The sequence below is a fragment of the Echeneis naucrates genome, chromosome 12 (genome assembly GCF_900963305.1).
Source record: "Echeneis naucrates chromosome 12, fEcheNa1.1, whole genome shotgun sequence".
In the NCBI taxonomy this organism is placed as follows: domain Eukaryota; kingdom Metazoa; phylum Chordata; class Actinopteri; order Carangiformes; family Echeneidae; genus Echeneis; species Echeneis naucrates.
In genome coordinates this window covers 18,372,103-18,390,421 of record NC_042522.1, presented here as the reverse complement: position 1 = coordinate 18,390,421, position 18,319 = coordinate 18,372,103, and the positions used below count along the sequence as shown (strand labels likewise).

The following is an 18,319-nucleotide window of genomic DNA, read 5'->3' as shown; positions in this document are numbered from 1 at the left end:
TAAAAGGGATAGTAACAAAGGGAAGGTCAGGTGAAGCAGTGTGTGGAGCAGAACTATCAGGGCCGCCTGGATGGGTGTGAGATGTGTGTGTCAGTGTGTGTAAGTGTGTGTACAAGCGTCTGCAGAATTGTGTCCGTGGTTTGAATAATGTTATAGACATCTTTCTTTTAAGCTATGATCAAGAGCGATTTTTGTGCATTAAGGGACTTATAGCTGAGTTGTGTACGGCTGGAAGTCAATGCCGGATGTGTGTGTGTGTGTGTGTGTGTGCGTGTCTCAAGCAGCAGCTTTTAATTTGACATATTGTCTACCAAGAAAGAAAGTTTACCGTGAACATTGTTTTTAAAATGCTCGTTTGTGTGTGAACGTTAAAGCTGGTGCTTTGTTTTCTTGATACTGGGGGCAGAGTGGTGGAGCATAAAAAAAACCAAAAACCAAAACAAAAAATAACGTTGTTAAAGGAAAATTGTGGTGAGAAGTTAAGACAACTAAAGATGTCCCCTTTGGCATTTCTGTCTAATTAGAAGATACCTTGTGAACGTAAAGGGGAAGGCCAGGAGCATTTTTGCTGGGTAGAATCGCAACGTTTTTTTTTTTTGTTTGTTTTGTTTGTTTTTTCTTGTTAGCAGGTCAAGTCCAGTAATCCAGGAAGGGATAAGCTTTGGAGTGTCTACTGGGCAGCATATATTACTTTTCCAATAAGCTATCCCGTTCTCGATTTCCTTCCCTGCGTCCATCAGTTCTGTCAAAATGTCCGCAATTTTAAAAAGTCCTCCGTAGAAATTTCAGCTGTACCTTTCACTCCACAATGTGTTTCCCCCCCCCCCCCCCCCACCCCCACCTTGCCTTTGCCCCCGCCGCCCTAATTCATCTCCTGAATTAACAGGGCCGACCCTCAGCCCTGGAATAGTCCCCAGGGTCCGTCTTTTACCAGGCTGTGGCTTCTCCCATCTCCTGGCCTTGGTGGGACATGGGGGCGCTGTAGCTGGAGTTACTGGCCAAGGAGAATGGGGGACTGGGTCCGCCCCCGTACGCCTCCCCCGGGACGGGCTGCAGCGAGCTCGGCAAGCCCGGCTCCGGACTCGGGGTTTCCGCGTGGGAGATCATGTCCGTGAACCTTTGGTCGTCCGAAGGGTGGTGACCCGACCCCTCCATGGCTCCGGGTCCAGAGCCCAGGATGTAGGGGGACTCGGCCGGAGACTGAGCCTGCGAAGACGGAGGGCCGTGGGGGAAGAAGTCGTAGTTGCTCCCTGGTCCGTAATAGTCACCTTGGTATTCTGTGGAGGAAGAGGAGACCACGTGGGGGGGTTAGAATTTCTATCAAAGACCTAGAATATACATGAAAACACTCTCAGTTCCCCGGAGCGGCGTGCAGCTCCACACCTGCCTAAGTGGTGAAATTGATCATGTCCAATTTCCAACCAACCGGCCTCCAACAGCCTCATTTGAGTGTATAAACAACTCCACACCTCTCCAGCTCGGTTCTCCCGCCTTTTACACACTGCATTCATCTCCCTCACTCATTCAGCTCGCAGCCATGCGTGCACCGCGATAGATTCCCCTGCTGAAACTTCTGGATTTGGATGAGGAACTCCAGAATGAGATTCCAGCCTCCCTGCAGCTCTTGCCAGGTGTTGTCAACTGCATCTCTTTCCGTCACGTCTGCTGCAGCATCCCTCTGCTGTAGCTCACCGGCGTTTGGCTTTTTCATGAGCACACAGTCCAGCATTAATCTGATGCTTTTTTTTTTTTTGATCGTTTGGGTTGTAAAAGGGTTAGTGCCCACTGAAACTTCTCAAGTCTTTATGGAGCCAGAAAAATGTTCAGTATTTTTCTTTTCCTTAAAAAAAAAAGGGTGATTTTTATATCCATCAGTTTATCTAATCAATTAATTGTTTTGACTTTTCCCATCCCAATAATTTGTCCTTTTTAATTACATCTCCCTTCACGGTTTTATCTACTTCACGCTGATTCCAGCACTCTTTAGCGTTTGTGCTCTCAGCTTGAGTTCGTGTCAGCGCTGTGTTTTGTTCACAATCACAGTGTTGGATCATCAATAGCTGCGGCAGTGACAGCTTCACCCCCCAACGCTGTTTCCATCAGCCGTGCAGCATCATTCAGAAATATTCACACACACACACACACCGAGCAAAAAGCAATGCAAATTATTTCAAAGCTACCTGCCAATCAAAAACACAAACAAAGGTAAAGTCAAGTCAGCAGGAATCATCCTCTGGGGACCATGAACAGCCAGAACCAAAACAAAAATACCTACATGTCACAATCTGAAAACCTCAACGTGGTCAACGTAATATACAAATAGCTGTTTTTTTTTCCAAAATGCATCTCCACATTGTTGCTCTTTGTTAGCATCATATGCTTCCAGATTATATTCTCCATTTTACTGTATTTTATTTTATTTTCAGCAAAAACAAAAAGGAAAAACAAGAACAACTGAAATCGTGATGTGTTTTGTTGTTTTCTGTCCAGCTCTTAATCCGGTGGATTTGAATTCATCTGCTAAAACTCTTTGACGCTCACAAACTCTCACGACTTTGGTCTGTCAGGTCTGAAATTTCTGCCGTCAAAAGCGTCACGTTAATGACTGAAAACAGGCACAAATTCTGTACTTTCACACAAAATCTGCAGCACACACCTGGTTTTACACACATTTCCTACTTAACCTGTGACACTGACTGACATGTTTATGCCTCTGAGCGGCGTCGGCTCATTTTTGCTCCCTGACATGTACATTCACATTCGCTTCCTACCAAGGTGACATTTTCATACATTTATTTATGAACCGAGAAACCTCGCAATGCAACCTGAGTGCCGTCCGCGACGAGCAGGATCCGTGACAAAGGGTTCACCTCGATACATATTTGTTTCAGACGTGTTTTGCCTCCTTTTCCTCTCATTTCCTGTCATCTGTGGACGATCGCTGGACTTTAAACCCCCAAGATGTTTCTGTGTTAGCCTCTTTTATTGTGGAGTGCAAAAAGAAACCTCAGGCACAAATCCTTCAAACCTTGGACACACAAAAACAAAACTAAAAATAGGAAAGAGACTATCATTCCAAGTGCCAATCTATTTTGAGATGAAACATGGTGAACACAAAAACAAACAAACAACTGGGCTGCAGCTGCTCTGCCTGAATCACTCTGCTCAACTTTAAAAGGAACAGCTTTAAGATTTCAGGAAATAAATCAACATTATCTGTCAGGAAAATATCAACTCAGCACAAAGACTGAAAACAAGGAGACAAAGCAAGTGACACAATCTGCCAAACAGCAACTCTAAAGCTCTCACGTTAACATGCAATGTCTCATTTCTTTAATTCGTGTGACATCTCTCCATCGCCACGTGGTTGCCAGGCAACCAGCAGAAACAGTCGCCGGACCCGTTCAAGAAAGAGTCCAGCACCCGATCTAAATATAAAACCACAATCAATCTCAAACTTCGGCTCCAGTTCAGACCGAACAAACAAAACGTGCTGTTGATTGGCGAACTTTAAGAAGAAGAAGAAGAAGAAGAAGAAAAAAAAAGCCCTGGTAGAGGATTTATCTGCCCCCCCCCCCCCCCCCCCACCTCCACCTTGCCACCAATTACACACACTGCTCACATCCGTGAACAATTACAAACCTCCACCTGGCGGCCCACTCTGCTCCAAATTCCCCCACTTACATTAAATCCATCCTGGTGCAGCACCACCCTGAACTGAGATCGATGGCAGACTTCATCTCCTTGCCCCAGATGTTGCACTAGCATCTCTCCAAACCCCCCAATAACCCCCCCCCCACCACCTCCATATGCTCTTCTCACTCCCTTTTCAGTCTTAGCAGACAAAACCTGCAACTAACAGGTCAGAAATCAAGAAACACGGTTGGTTTATTATTTGCTTTTTGGAAATCATGAGGAGAAACAATAAGAGCTGACACGACGTCCACAAACACGCTAATTATCTGATCCGACACGCAGGCCCCTGCTAGTTTGGCCGACCTTGAGAATAAGCAACAAGCTTGTGTTGTAAGACGTGGGAGGGTGTTGGAAGGGGAGAGGGAGGTGTGGGGGGAGGCGTTGGCTCTCCAAACTATAATTACACTCACACATGCAGATGCGCCATACCACACACAAGCATCCCTCCCTCCCCAGGAGCACGAGGAAGCGGTGAGCACGAATAAAGGCGTAGACCGGCCTGAGCCGCCGCCGCCGCCGCCGCTGTTGCTGCTGTCTCACAAAAGGAGCGTGAAGAGCAAATGAGAAGCGAGAGAGAGATGAGAACAAGGGATGAAGGTTTTGTCCTTTGTCGCCCCCCCCCACCCCCGCCGCCTCGCCTCCCACTGCCTGCATTGGAGCTTTGACGGCTCCAGTTTATTGTCTGCTCAGTGCAGGGGGCCCTTCAGGTGGATGTGCAGGAGCTGGATTTAAAATCAAAGATATATCTATAAATATAAACAGGCCACAGCTCACAGACTGTCCATCAAAAAGTAACGGCTGATATAAATGACAGCCACATCTGGTTTATTCCTCCAGTTCAACATGTTGCTTGTGTTGTGTTGGTGCTTTTTCGCCCACCTGCTGTTGTCACAATGCAATTTTTCCTCCATCCAGGGCGCCAATATGCTTTAATACACCTTTTTTCTTTTTTCCCCTTCAAGTGGTCTTTACACTCATTTTCAAACAGAGTCTGACAGCGAATAGCGTCTGCTAAGCTTTTCAGACGTGGATGAGAATTTATTTATTTTTTAGGTTGTTTTGATCACTATCCAAAAAGTTTCTTTCACTTTATCTTTTAAGTAGAATAGAGAATCGATATTGACTGAACAGAGCCCAAGGTTAGAGCCGTATCATATGTTTGAATAAGTTGAATAGATTAAAGGAAATCATGTGACCCTCCATGTCCAAATGAATGACATTGAAGTTACATCTGTGCTGCACGGGAGACGCAGCATAGGACGGCCTTAATGCAATCTCACTGCAGCCTGATAACAGACCAGATCTATTATCCTTGCTGTTGCTGCTGAAGGTTGCAGTTCAGCTCCAATATCAGATTTTTTGGAGTGATAGTGAAACCAAGACACAGATTATTTTCCGCTCTCACGTTTGTTGGATAAAATATCGCCCCGAGCTGCATATTAATCTCCCAAAAGGTAAAGAATTTACAGTACAGACACGCAGGTCTGTGCACTGAAACCAGCTTTATTTCTCACCTCCGTAGTAACCGTAAGCCCCGGGTCCCAAAATGTCTGCATCCTCCAGCCGGCCTCCCAGGGGCCTCATCCTCCTTGGGCCCCTGAAAAAGGCGTGCCGCCGGGCGCCCAGAGCGCTCAGCTGCTTCATCCGCCGCTCTTTGGATCTTCTGTTCTGGAACCAGACCTGCAGGAAACCAGAGGGAGCCAACAGTTATCAGCTGATCTCTGCCAAACTTCTACTGAGTGCAAAAAAAAAAAAAAAAAAAAAAAAAAAAAAAAAAATCAACAGCAACCCGAAAAACTACTTAATTGGAATTCTTTCCGGTCATTTCACTGATATGAAATTTTACGCTCGCTTTGTTTACAAAACGCAATTTAAACAACTTTAAATGCCGTTTATTAATTCAGGAAAACTCACGAAAAGGCCCCTTATTCAGACACAAACAAATCTGTATCCTACTCTGCTTCTGGCCCTGATCCTCTGACCCCCACCTCATCTTTTGCACCTGTATTTTTGGTGTAAAAATGGCTAAAAATCAACTGATGCCACGACACACACATCAGAATCCAAACTAAACAAATGCAAAACAAAAAACTTCCAATGGAAAGTCTTTTTACACACCAAGAGACATCCTGTAATTCACTCAGGTGGAAAAAGACCTCTTTGTGTAGGAAATGGCAATTTTACAGTCGAACACAAATTAACAAGCAGCACTGAAAATAAAGCATCCCATCCCACATGTATAATATAATTTGAGTTTTGATTTTAATAATAATAATAATAATAATAATAATGATAAAAATTAAACCTCTCTCTGTCATGAATTTGTGTTTTCCCCAGTTTGAAAATTAAACCAAATAACACAACCTAAAGCACTTCAGCGCAAGTTCAAATAAACGGCCCAAAGCCAAAAACCAGAGAATGGAAAGCTTATCACAAACGTTAGATAAACTGTCTGTGAAGAGGAACAAAGAGGAGGGGGGGTGGAGGTGGAGGAGGGGTGGATGGGGTAGATGGGGGGCAACAAAAACTACACAGCATATGGAAGAATGTCTTTGCATTATAAGCACATAACACATCTTGTTTCGCCTTTGCATCACTGCTGCATAATGATGTATGTTCACACCAGAGGCAGAATCCCACTGTGCTGGAGATTAACAAAAAACACACACACACACAGACAGACACACACCAAAAAAAAAACAACAAAAAAACAAAACCCCAAAAACACCTAAAACCACTTAGACTCTGCTCTGTGTGCTCCAGCGGCAAAGGCGACACCTGCTTATTGAGAACAATCGTCTAACTGTAGGGTACATTTTTATGGAAATGCTCTCGCTCCCCTCGAGAGAGCGTTGCTTAGGGATTATATACACATGCTGGAGAAGCAGCGTGGCTCCCCGCGTTGAGAGCAATGGTATTTAACACACAGCCAACGAGGAGGAGGAGGAGGAGGAGGAGGATAATGACGAAACAGAGCCTCCATTTTGGCTCCGAGCAACACGGCGGCGGTGGCAGCAGCAGTCAGAGGAGGGAATCACAGCCACAGGGATGGACTGTCTGACTGATTGATTGGCTCATTGATTGATTGATTGATTGAGCTCTGTTGATGCACAGAGAGAGAGAGAGAGAGAGAGAGAGAGGGCTGCAGTATAGCATATAGAAGACCCCCCCCTCCTCCTCCTCCCTCTGCTGTAAGAGGCGGCGGGGAAAACAGGCTGTAAGTGAGTAAGAGCAGAGAGGTGGGAAAAGGGGAGGGCGGTATGTAAATCTGTGAAATCAGCGATAATTACAGTGAGTGCACAAAAAGCCACATCACAGTTGGCAGAGATGGTGCTAATCATCCACACACAGTCTGAACCCGGACAGCGAGCAAGTGTGTGTGAGGATGGAGACAACACACACACACAGAGAGAGAGAGAGAGAGAGAGAGACGGAGCCAAAACTGTGATGACTTCTGTTATACTGTAAAACATGTTTGTATATGGAGGAGGTGGAGGAGGTGGAGGACGAGGTGGGGGGGGCGTCATCCCCTTGGCAGGAGCAAAACTAACCTTTCACTAATTTCATGGATTCAGAATATGAATGATTGTGATGAAATAAACTGCTGTCTGCACAAAATAAATGCTACACCCCCCCTCCTCCTCCAAAAGAAAAAATACAAACAAAAGAATGTGGGATTTATTATATATTATCCTTTTATCTATAAAATTGGATTACTAGATCTTCATTTCAAAGAGAATAAATAAGTGCCTGCAGATATGATTTTAAAAACAGAGCAATTAAAAAAAATAATAATTTAGCAATATGAAAATAATGACAGTTAGATGCTATTCATTTAAAAAAAAATATTGGAGCATGTGCTGGAATAATTTAAGGTATTTCAAAAGCACGTGAAATGTAAATATAAATGATAATATTTAATTTTGCACATTCAGTTTGGAAAAGTATTTAGAAAATTCTAATTTAGAATTTTCCAAAATAAGGTATTTTTTACAAAAATAAATGTTTATTTTTCATCAGAGATAAGTATTTTTAAATGTTCTGAGGTGGAGCTCAGGTGTCTCACCTGGATGACCCGCATGTTCAGTCCGGTTTCCTGGGCCAGCTGTTCTCGGATGTGCCGGGTCGGTTTCGGCGTGGCCACAAACGCGGCCTTTAACGTTTCCAGCTGCTTGGCCTTGATGGTGGTCCGGGGCCCCCGCCTTTTGGCCCCCGAGTTCTGCTCCTCGTTCTCAATATTGTTCGTTTCCTTATCAGAGGACGTTGAATTGTCCGTCTCCTTTATGTCGTCCTGTATCGGGTCCTGCAGATCCGGAGATAAACTCCTGTCTGTGCACGACGACACTGGAGGGGGGGGGGGGGGGCAAACAAGAGGAAGGTCACGATCCAAATGTTGAGGGTGGGGTTACTGTAATTACCCCTGGAGATGCAGAAAATCTCCAGAATATGTTCCATTTTATTTCTATATCACATACAATAACAATAATAATAATAATTATTATTATAAAACTTCAACATGATTTTTTTGCATTTGTTTCCTAGGTTAATATTTTTCTTTTTTAAATAATAATAATAATAATAATAATAATAATAATAATAATAATATTTATATATACAGTAGATGTGAATCAATATCCAAACATCACATGTAAATAATATCCCATATTTGTGCTAAAGCTGCAGCCCGGATCCGGATCCGGATCTGAGGTGGATGGCACCCCGAGGAGCCCTGCAGGCTGTTTGGGGGGGGGGGGGGGGGGGGGGCTCATCCCCAGCGGACCCTGACCTACAATAACACAAAGCCATTGTCCTGTGGAGGTAAATATTGGAGCCGCTCTTCACGGACCGATGCAAACTGTCCCAGCAGCTCTTTGTTCCTGGACATTTTTATTCTATTATCAGATCCACACCATTATCATTATTATTATTATTATTATTATTATTATTATTATTCTGATAATACTCAGATGGAGACAGCACAACACAAACGGACACACACACGGCTGTTCTGTGCTGCTCACCTGAGTTCAGATTGACTTCCTTGATGGCTCCGGAGCTCAAATAATCTTCTTTGCACACGAACTTGTTCTCGTCTATAACGTAGAGCTCCTCTCCCGTGGACAGCTGCTTGTTGCACACCATGCAGGTGAAGCAGTTCAGGTGAAACACTTTGCTGCGCGCTTTGCGGACCAGGTCGTTGGGTGAGATTCCCTGCAGGCAGCCGGCGCACTTCGTGCCAAACCGCCTGGATAAAGAGGGAGAGTCCGGCTGAGAACCAAACCCGCATTTTACTCCGAATAAATAAACCTGAATTCAATCAGATCAATTAGAAATCACATTAAAAAAATATTATTTCTGCTTTCATGTCTATATAAAAATATAAAATATTATTAATCGGCTATTTTCGTGTAGGAATAAATAAAATAGACAGTATAATATAATACAATATTAACTATAGTCTTAGTTTAATGCTACAAAATATTATTTTAACAATGACAACAATAATAATATTTAAAATTATTACTGCAGACTATGATAAACAAAGCATAATAAAAAGATTTTCCTTTTTAAAAAATTTAGATTTAAAAAAAAAAAAAAGAAAAAATGATGGAGGTGCTCTGACAATAACCCCCCCCCCCCCCCCAAAACGTATTAGTGACAATCAACACATTGTAGAAACGGATATATTATGGGATTAAGCAGAGTGGGAGCATCTTAGCGTGGAAATCTTCTCTTAATCCAAATTCACCCGCTTAAATACTGAAATGCTGGGAAGGGAAGACTCACAAATTTTTGGTATACAAACAGCCCAAATAAATCCCCCCCCCACCTCCTCCACCTCCCCCCCCCCTCTCTCTGATTTCACAGGATGAAGAGGAGGTGATGTGTTTTTGTTTTTTTATATGACAGAAATATTTAGTTCCTGGAGCTCCTCTGATTATGGGGGACATGTTTGAGGCCTCCTCCTGTATCTGGTCTAACAGGGTGGGTGGGGGGTGTGCAGTGAAGTGTGTTGGGGGGGGGGGGGGGTTGCTTAAGCTTTTGGGTGAAAGCAAGCACTCTTTTGTGGAGCATTGTTTTAACACTAATGTAGGCTTGTGTCTGCATTTGCAATGGTATCGTTTCGCTATCTCGCTGCCCCCCCCCCCCAAAAAAAAAAAAAAAAAAAAACCCACCTCCACCTCCTCTCTTTCACATGCATGGCCGAGCCCCCCCCCCCCCTCTTTTTTTAAACGAAAAAGGGCACAACTCTACTTACACAACAAATGGACACATTAGGGTGATTACTGTTTCGCCTGGCTAATGGCTGGCCATTTAAAACCCAGCGCTTGATGGGGACCTGCAGTAATATGATGGCCAAGGCCGAGCTCAGGCCAATAATGGCCTGGACCCCCCCCTCCTCCTTCTCCCTCCACCTCATCAACAACCCCCCCCCCCCCCACCACCACCAGCAGCACCACCTCCACAAAGGCTCATGTGTCTTACATCTCATTAGACAATTTGGGAGAAAATAACAGACATAAAAAATGAAAATGAAGCTGTAAGAGTGTGACGGCAGAAACCTGAGCTCCACTCACCTCAGACACTTTCATCTTTATTTATTTTACTTTGAGTTTTTATAGGAATTGTACTGCTGGATAAACAAAAAAAAATATATATATCTATATATATATAAATGCTGAGAAAAGACGTGGTGGCTCAGGGAAATTATTAAAATGTAAATTCTTGTAGCTGTCCCCTGTTTTAAGTTGGAGGCCCCTCAAGATCCAGAGCATGAGCAACACTTCATTTTAAAGAAACCTGCATTTTAAAATAGAGGGATGATTAATTTAATATTTATTTTACATTTATTTTATTAACTAAAATATTTAAATTTGTGTTTTACTTCCCTAATCCATGTGCAGAATTTAAATTTAATTCTAACGCTTATTATTATTATTATTATTGTTATTTTTTTCCCATTCACCCTTATGTTTTTTTTTTTTTTATATATATATTAATGTATTTTATTTGATCAACATTTCCCATCCACATCATCTTTAACTGTGGACTCTGAATCCAGGCTCCCTCCTCCAGCGTTACCTGAAGAAGTCCATTTTGCAATAGAGCTTCCCGTCCCTGGAGAAGCACTTCTCGGTCAGGTTGCAGCTGCAGTCGCAGCACTGGACGCACTTGGCGTGCCAGGCTCGGTCCAGCACGTTGAGGAGGAACCGGTCCAGGATGGGCCGTTCGCAGCCGGCACAGTGGACCATCATGTCTCCGGCCTGCAGGGCGCCGAGTGCCGGCCTTCCCACACGGACTGCGCTGCTCGGACTGAGGCGACCCGGCTCTCCGCGGAACAACGTCTTGGCTCCGGGAGGTGTCTGCTGTCGGGGCGAAAAACTGGGAACAAAACAAAACAAAACAAAACAAACAAAACAAAACAAAAAAAAAAAAAACCCTCCCAGCTCAGCTGACAGATCCGGCGTAGTCCTGGTCCAGGTCCCGGTCCGACACTTGTCACAATCCACAATCCAGAGGAAGAGCGGACGGTCTCAGCCGCGCCGGCTGCTGGAGTGCGTAACGGACGAACCGGGCATGTTTTCTGCGGACTCGGACTCAACGCCTCATGGTGATGGAGCCGGGATTATCTGGAGCTCTGTCCCCGCCGCTCGGGCTTTGTTTTGGGTCCGCTCATCTCCTCCGGGCTCGCTGCCTCCGGTCGCCACTTTCGCATCACTGTGTCCGGTTATCACGAGGTTTTCTTTCTTTTTTTTTTTTTTTTTTTTTCCTCCGTTGCCAGTTTTGCGCGCAACCGGCGCTCAGATTGGACGAGCCCACCTCTACACCCCCCTCCACACACACACACACACACACACACCACCCCTACTCTGTTAATTCCCAGAGCCGGCAGAGCCAATCAGAGCGCAGTTGTCATGGTTACACGCTCATAGCTGAATCACGCGCCGTGCGGGAAATACGCGTTTCCAAGTGGTGCGTGCGTGCGCGCCGAGGTAACGCTGAGTTTTACAGGAGAAAGGTACCGTAACCCCCCCCCCCCCCCCCACTTTAAAAAAAAAAGATAAAGGTTAGGAAATACCTGTATAACTGGCACAGGTAAAGGAGGGGGGGGGGGGGGGGCACAACAAGGGGGTTAATGTTACACAACACATTACATTGAGGTGGTGGTGGTGGTTTGGAGGAGGGGGGGGGGCACCGAGGGGCCTTTTCTCATGCTAACAGCCATTTACAGGGAAATGCATGGATTAGTGCAGCTCATCAGCGGGGGCAGCCCGCTGCTATCGGAGGGAATCTCAATATTTACCAACCGGCCTTGTTTTGTTAGTTGCAGTTAAGCAAACACGCACGAGGCTAATTCACGTTAGCGGGGCGCCCCCAGCTCGCCTTCATGGTGATTCATCTGAGTGACATCAGGGTGCAGATGATAAACCAACAATCACCAACAGGTCCACAAACACCGGAGAGAGTGAACACAATATGTTGTTGTTGTTGTTTTTGTTTGCATTAGTTATATATCCAGATATTTCTGGTTCTTTCTATAAATTATAATATTTTAGTGGTTCTTAAACCAAACAGGCCTGTTGGTGGAGAATATTGTTCACGCCACTTACAAGGTTGTGCTAACAATGAACAACAACGTCAGCCAGAGAATAAACAAACAAGCAAAAAAGCTCCAGTGTTTTTGTCCATATTTTGATTTTGATAATATTTTTTAACCAATCGAGTCAAATTTTATAATCAGGTCGTGGGAGTTGCAAAGAAGTGTTTGGAGCCTTGCTCCCCCCCAGCAGTTTACTTCCTGGTGCTCCACACCAGGGGGTCCTCGTTTTGCTCAAGAGCACGTTTACACCGAGTTAGGTTTGGTTTTGGTGGATTGTGGATCTTCCCTTCCTGACATTGGCACACATCCCAAACTGCTTTGTTTACGGCTGCATGTGGAGCATTCCAGGAAGACGCCACCTCTCAGCTGCAGTACTGCTGCGTTTTTTTTTCCTGTCAAACCCCCCCCCCCCCCCCCCCAGATAACAGGGGTTCAACCTGGGCGTTTCAGGCCTTTGTACAGAATGAGTTTGAGTTTCTACAATTATCCAAGCTCCCAACACTGAGCTCTTTAGCGTGTTAAAAAGGAAAGAGAGAGACAGAGGTGGAGGGGGTGTTTGGAGGGGGGGGGGGGGGGGCAGACAAAAAGCCCATGGTGGGAAAAAGAGCATGTGAGGCAAATATGTACAATCACCTCGATTGTATGCAGCCAAATCACATTGTGAAAGGGAATTAAAAAAAAAAAAAAGTGTGTTTGCTTTAGAGCGAGAAGAGATGCTCACCTGTGTGTGTGTGTGTGTGTGTGTGTGTGTGTGTGGGGGGGGGGGGGGGGGGGGGGGGGGGGGGGGGAGCTGTCCATGGTACCAGGAGGCAGCAGCACCAAGGACAGCAACAGGCGCCTCACATCATGTACATATTAGTATTCAACCGGCTCTAAACTCTAACCTCAAAGCAATGATCACAATAACATGACACGGCATTTCATCCTGCCATTGAAACAGAATCTCTTTTTTTTTTTGGCTTTTATAGAAGATATTTTTTTCTATCTTTCTTTCCTTTTTTTTGGTCCTTGTACTCCAAGGACTTTATACCTTTATACCTTCACTTCCATTTGATGCCTTATAACATGTTCATGTCCTGGAGATTCATGTCACAGCCGGCTGCAGGGACTTGAAAACCACACTTGTGTAAATGTAAAGGTGGCTTATCTGGGGCTAGTTGAGTCTGTTTAGATTCTACATAAGATGAAAGAGTTTCTAAGGTGGAGCAGAACTGTACGAGATGATCATAAGATGACTGATGAGCACAAAACAGAGTACCATCATGAAATGGTTTAAAAGAAAGACTGCCAAATGTGTTCACAAAAAGATGTTTGATTCTTCACTTGATGCCTAATCAGATATGTCTTGATTTCTTTGTAATGCTACAGAACAAAAAAAAATAAAAATAAAAAAATAAAATAAACAAAAAAAAAAAAAAAAAAGGGCCTCATTACAAGTATTTGAATTTCATATAATAAAAATCATGACGCAAACTCATATACATATACTTGGATTTTTTTTGGAGGTTCTACGCATTGAGTCATAAAAAAAGTCTATTTCGCCTTTGCATAAAGGATTCTAGTGGAGCTTTCACACCAGCTGGAGATGCGGGATGGATTGTTGTCATTCACTTCATGGAATAAAGATTATAAAGCCAATTAAAAGTTACAGAAGAGGATTCAGAGATGATTTAGAAATTGCGCATGAATGATTTCGATGGACCTTTTTTTTCCTCGCATTTTACTTTACTTGAAGCTACTATTTATTTATTTCAATTGTATTTATGATGGAGGATGGGAGCTTTGTGTGTGTGCGCGCATACAGACCCATCACAACACATTTTTCCCAAGGACCAACATTTGAAGTGGTTTCAACATGGGTCTGCTTTCTTTGCTAAGAGGCCTTCATGAAATATCTCTGCAGCCACACATCTCTGTCTCTCTCTTTCAGTCTCTTTAGTCAGTAATGCACAGGGAGCACAAGGAACCATTTAAACACTGCAAGCAATGTCCACAAACCCTGAACCCTTTGTGTATTTTCTGAAGGAGCTGGAACTGAAGGGTCCACATTCAGAATGACAGAAATACATGGTAATTCTTGCAATAATTGATTTGGACAAAAAAAAAACCCACATTTTTAAAGACAATGTTTGCTGAGAGCTGGAGAACGGGAAGAGAAGAAAGGATGTGTAGAAATAGAAATCTAGAAGAAGTTAAAAAAAAAAAAAAAGGGCGCGTGGTTAAATTTGTGAGATGAATGAACCACACCCCCAAATTCACCCCCTTCCACCGTGACAGCCTGGACACCTGAGCAGCCCGGTTCCTCCCCCCTCCCTCCCTCCTGCAGCCACCATTCCACGCATGTGGTGTCACCCCAACCCCAAAGACACGCGCACACACACACACACACACACACACACACAGATAGGAGCTCACACACATGTACGCTCAAGACCACCTCCAGGGCCCCTCCTTGGCAGGGCCAGTCTCAAGGGAGAGGTTAGTATGATGGATGTCTGATTGGTAGCCCTCCCTTAGGGCCTCCCTCTCCGTCACCTCTCCGCGCTCTGAATTAAAAGGCCGTTTGTCTCCTCTGAGTCCTCAGCTGTAGAGCGCCGGCCTGCAATTTCACAGCACTCAGAGAGAGAGAGGGAGACCATTACAGAGGAGGTTGTCAGGGGAGCCATCAGAGCCCGGACACGCCTGAGGGACTCTCTCTTTCCCCTCTATCTTCCCCCTGCTCCCGTCTCCTCCCGCTCAGCACCACCAACACCTCTATCCCAGCGGAGGCAGCCAACCCTCAGCTCACAAATATATAAATATTCAAGGCCTCGGTTACATCTGAGCATGCGTGTGCCCGTATGCATATAAGCATGCACAGATTTGAAACATCTCATTTCAGGCTCCATCATTTTTAAATCTACCTCTGTCTGCTGCTGCTGCTTGAATAAATTAACAATTCTAATTATGTCACATTAAAACTAAGACTACGGAGAAAGCGGACATATCACATCCCTCTTCTCGGAAACGAGGACTAGAACGGTTATTTATGTGAAATTAGCTTCCAGAGTGTTCCTCAGTCTGCTTTGATTGGGCAGCACTTCCTGTGTTTCCTGCACCGCCGAGTCGGTTTTATGGTTCTTCTAACACAAGACTTGAACATTCACCGTCATCCCTCAGCGGCCAGCGTTCAGTAAATTTTAGAGAATAACACTGCTGTTATTCTACAACATCAGCAAATGCCACTGAGAGACCAAAACCAACAACACATCGGGGGCTGAGTGAGAATTAATTGTGTTGTCCAACCACATCGAAGTGTTCATAATTTCTCTGGATGGTCACACTCGTGGGGGTTGAAGAAAACCTGCCGTCTATCTATATCCCACTCTCTGCCTTTCGTAAAGTCTTTGTGGTCTTGATGTGTAATGAATCTTAACACAACAGATCACAGTGTTACACTTCTGGCCGGTCTCTCCTGGGAGACGTCTGCAGCGTTGCGTTCGGCTGTTTGCACAAAAAGCTGAAGATGTAGTTGCGTGAAGAACCGGACGTGCACAAATCTGCCCATTCTGGACGTGAAGTGGGCGTGTTTGTGAGATGAATGATGAAAAATAAATGAAAAACAAGGAGGACGCGTTGCAGAAGCAGTTTTCAGGAGCAACACAATCCATTTCCTGTCCATCTTTTCTCGTCCTAATGTCTCTTAACAGCAAATTACAGCAAAAGTATTTTTTTATGTGTTTCGGAACAGAAGTAAACTGAGTTCATGCGGTATGATACACGCTCGGCGCTGTAGACAGCAGGACAGTGTTGTTAATGGTTTTAAGATAAAACGACCAAGTTCTATTTCTATACAACATAACTAACAGCTGATACAGCTGATAGTGGGAAAGTTTGCCATGAATGAAAGTTGCTAAATTCTCAGGATCTGCGAAAATATCCAATCTTGCTATTTAATATTCAGACTTCAGCATCCTTACAGTTCATCTTATTGTTGGTTGGCAAAATAGATTAAACACAAAGAGTCAGTTTGTACAAACAGGATACTGTTGAAAACTCATACCTGTGTCTACATAAATTTTCCCTCTCTGTATGTTCTCTGTATTTTAAGTTTTAAAATTGAAATTTCATGGTTTTTTCCCTTCACATAACAAACACGATTCTTTTATTTTTTGCCTTCTACACTTTCATCTTTTCCCTTTTCAAATTGGTCTTGAATTAATGAGAGCAAGAGAGATGGAATTCTTTTGAATTCCGTATGAATAAATGTCTTCTGATTAGAAAGACGTGGAGAATGGGAAGTTTGTCATCGGGGGGGAAAAAAAAAAAAAATACCAAACGGCAGGAAGCCGAACTCACAAATACACACATCTCAATTTCCTAAGACTGATTCAAACAGCCAGAGTCACCTTTCACCCTGCGAGCACTAAATCACACGTGATTCTGTAGAAATGCATGCAGACAACCACACACACACACACACACACCTGATGCTGGTGTGAATAGATAATTGGGACATTATTCTGCTTCAGGTGAGCAGGTGAGTCACAAGTCACCTTGCACGACTGCAGATCACGGCTGAGTTTCCCTCCTGCAGTCAACTGCTGGGTAAAGTGGTGTTACTTCATGTGGAGCGGTGTAAAGAGACAGGTGGATGGGATCTGGGCGGTTGTGTCGAGGAAAAGCCTGACTCGATGGCTCACACTGTGTTGAGTTCAGCCCTTGTCATTGAGATATAATGAGGGAGATCACCTTTCAGTGTGGGCCATCCTAATGAGGTAATGAAGGGGAGTGTGCGATGCACCTTTGCCCTCACCTACTCTATTAATCAGAGCAGGGTCACACACAGCCGCCAGGACCCAACCTCCCCCATCAGGCGGCACTAATGGACCAAGCAATGGATTGAAGGTGCTTTTAGTTAAAGAGCCGTGGTTAGTAACCAGGAGAGGAGAGCTGGATGAGAAACCAGAGTAAATAAAAAGTGGGGGCGGAAGCAAAAGACCGGGAGAATTTTTCACACCTCCGAGGCAGCCGGAGCGAGGAGAGAGCGTGCACGACGCCGGCCTCTGACCTAATCTCAGGATCAGGAGGATCGGCCTGGCTGTACGAACCACGACGACGGACGGTGTTGCTGCGTTGCTGGAGGTTCAAATCAGCATCAGCGTTGTTTTCTGTTTTTTAAGATTTGATGTGAAGTTTCCAGCCTAACATCTGTGCAGAGGGGTCGCATGTGTGAACTTCACATCATACAGCTCTGCAAAGTTTTACTTTTAATCCGCTATTATTCAACATGCTGATGTTTGGCTGGAAAGAAAAAACAACAACCACAGCCTTGTGTTATTTCACAGTCAAGAAAAATGGAGCAACCTTGTCAGTGTGTGTGATGTTTCCTGTCACTCTGACGAGGGCCGGAGTTTTCACCCGAGAATTTTACACAAAGCAAAATGTGAAATAATTAAAAACGAGGCAAAGATGCAGAGCTCGTCACACTCGCAAAGAAATTGCTGAAATTTGGAAATGAGCAGAGTCGCTGGTGTGTTAGCATGCAAACATTTCAGATTGGTGCGAGATGCCAAACAAAAACGCTGTTAGCTTTTGTCATAAAACAAAGTATTGAAGGAATGCATTCCTAAAGCAGATGAAAAGGTGAGATTTATCCTGCGGGGACCATGAACGGCTCGTTCATCCAGGAAGCGAGGAGTTAAACTGCCTGCTAACGCGCTAAAAACAAAGATTCAGATGAACTCATATGTTAGCAATTCATTTTGAATTCCCAGAATGAGAGAAAAACAACTCACAACGATAATCGCTGACTTTGATCCAACTGTAAGATGTAAGTCAATTCATCATTTCATCTGGAAAAACAGAAATTCTTTCAATTAACAATCTTAAATTTCATGTAATAGTTTATTTTCTCAAAGCTGAAATGTCATCTATCTGTTCAATAACGTTCAATCATCTGAGATGTTAATCAAAAATGTAAATGCGTTTGCTCTGTATTACTTTAAGGCGGCCTGGGCTCAAAGCCAGATGGACTACAAG

The 18,319-nt window shown here is 44.2% G+C and overlaps 1 protein-coding gene across 1 annotated transcript; it reads right to left on the bottom strand.

The window, feature by feature from the left end:
- Window positions 1–899: 899 nt before the first annotated feature.
- On the bottom strand, window positions 900–11,053 carry lhx5 (LIM homeobox 5). Its single transcript, XM_029516300.1, has 5 exons — window positions 10,780–11,053; window positions 8,718–8,941; window positions 7,763–8,040; window positions 5,211–5,376; window positions 900–1,277 (listed from the first exon to the last, which is right to left on the bottom strand). The coding sequence occupies exons 1-5, from the start codon at window positions 10,950–10,952 to the stop codon at window positions 928–930; spliced, it is 1,191 nt and encodes a 396-aa protein (XP_029372160.1). The 5' UTR covers window positions 10,953–11,053; the 3' UTR covers window positions 900–927.
- Between the last annotated feature and the right edge of the window lie 7,266 nt (window positions 11,054–18,319).

Bases quoted from the DNA above. Each gene is read 5' to 3' on its own strand.
- lhx5 (XM_029516300.1), bottom strand. From the start codon at position 10,952: ATGATGGTCCACTGTGCCGGCTGCGAACGGCCCATCCTGGACCGGTTC. The intron at 8,041-8,717 runs GTGAGCAGCACA...CCCCCCCTCCAG, and splicing joins GGAAGTCAATCTGAACTCAG to TGTCGTCGTGCACAGACAGG. The intron at 1,278-5,210 runs GTGAGAAATAAA...CTTCCTCCACAG, and splicing joins GGCTTACGGTTACTACGGAG to AATACCAAGGTGACTATTAC.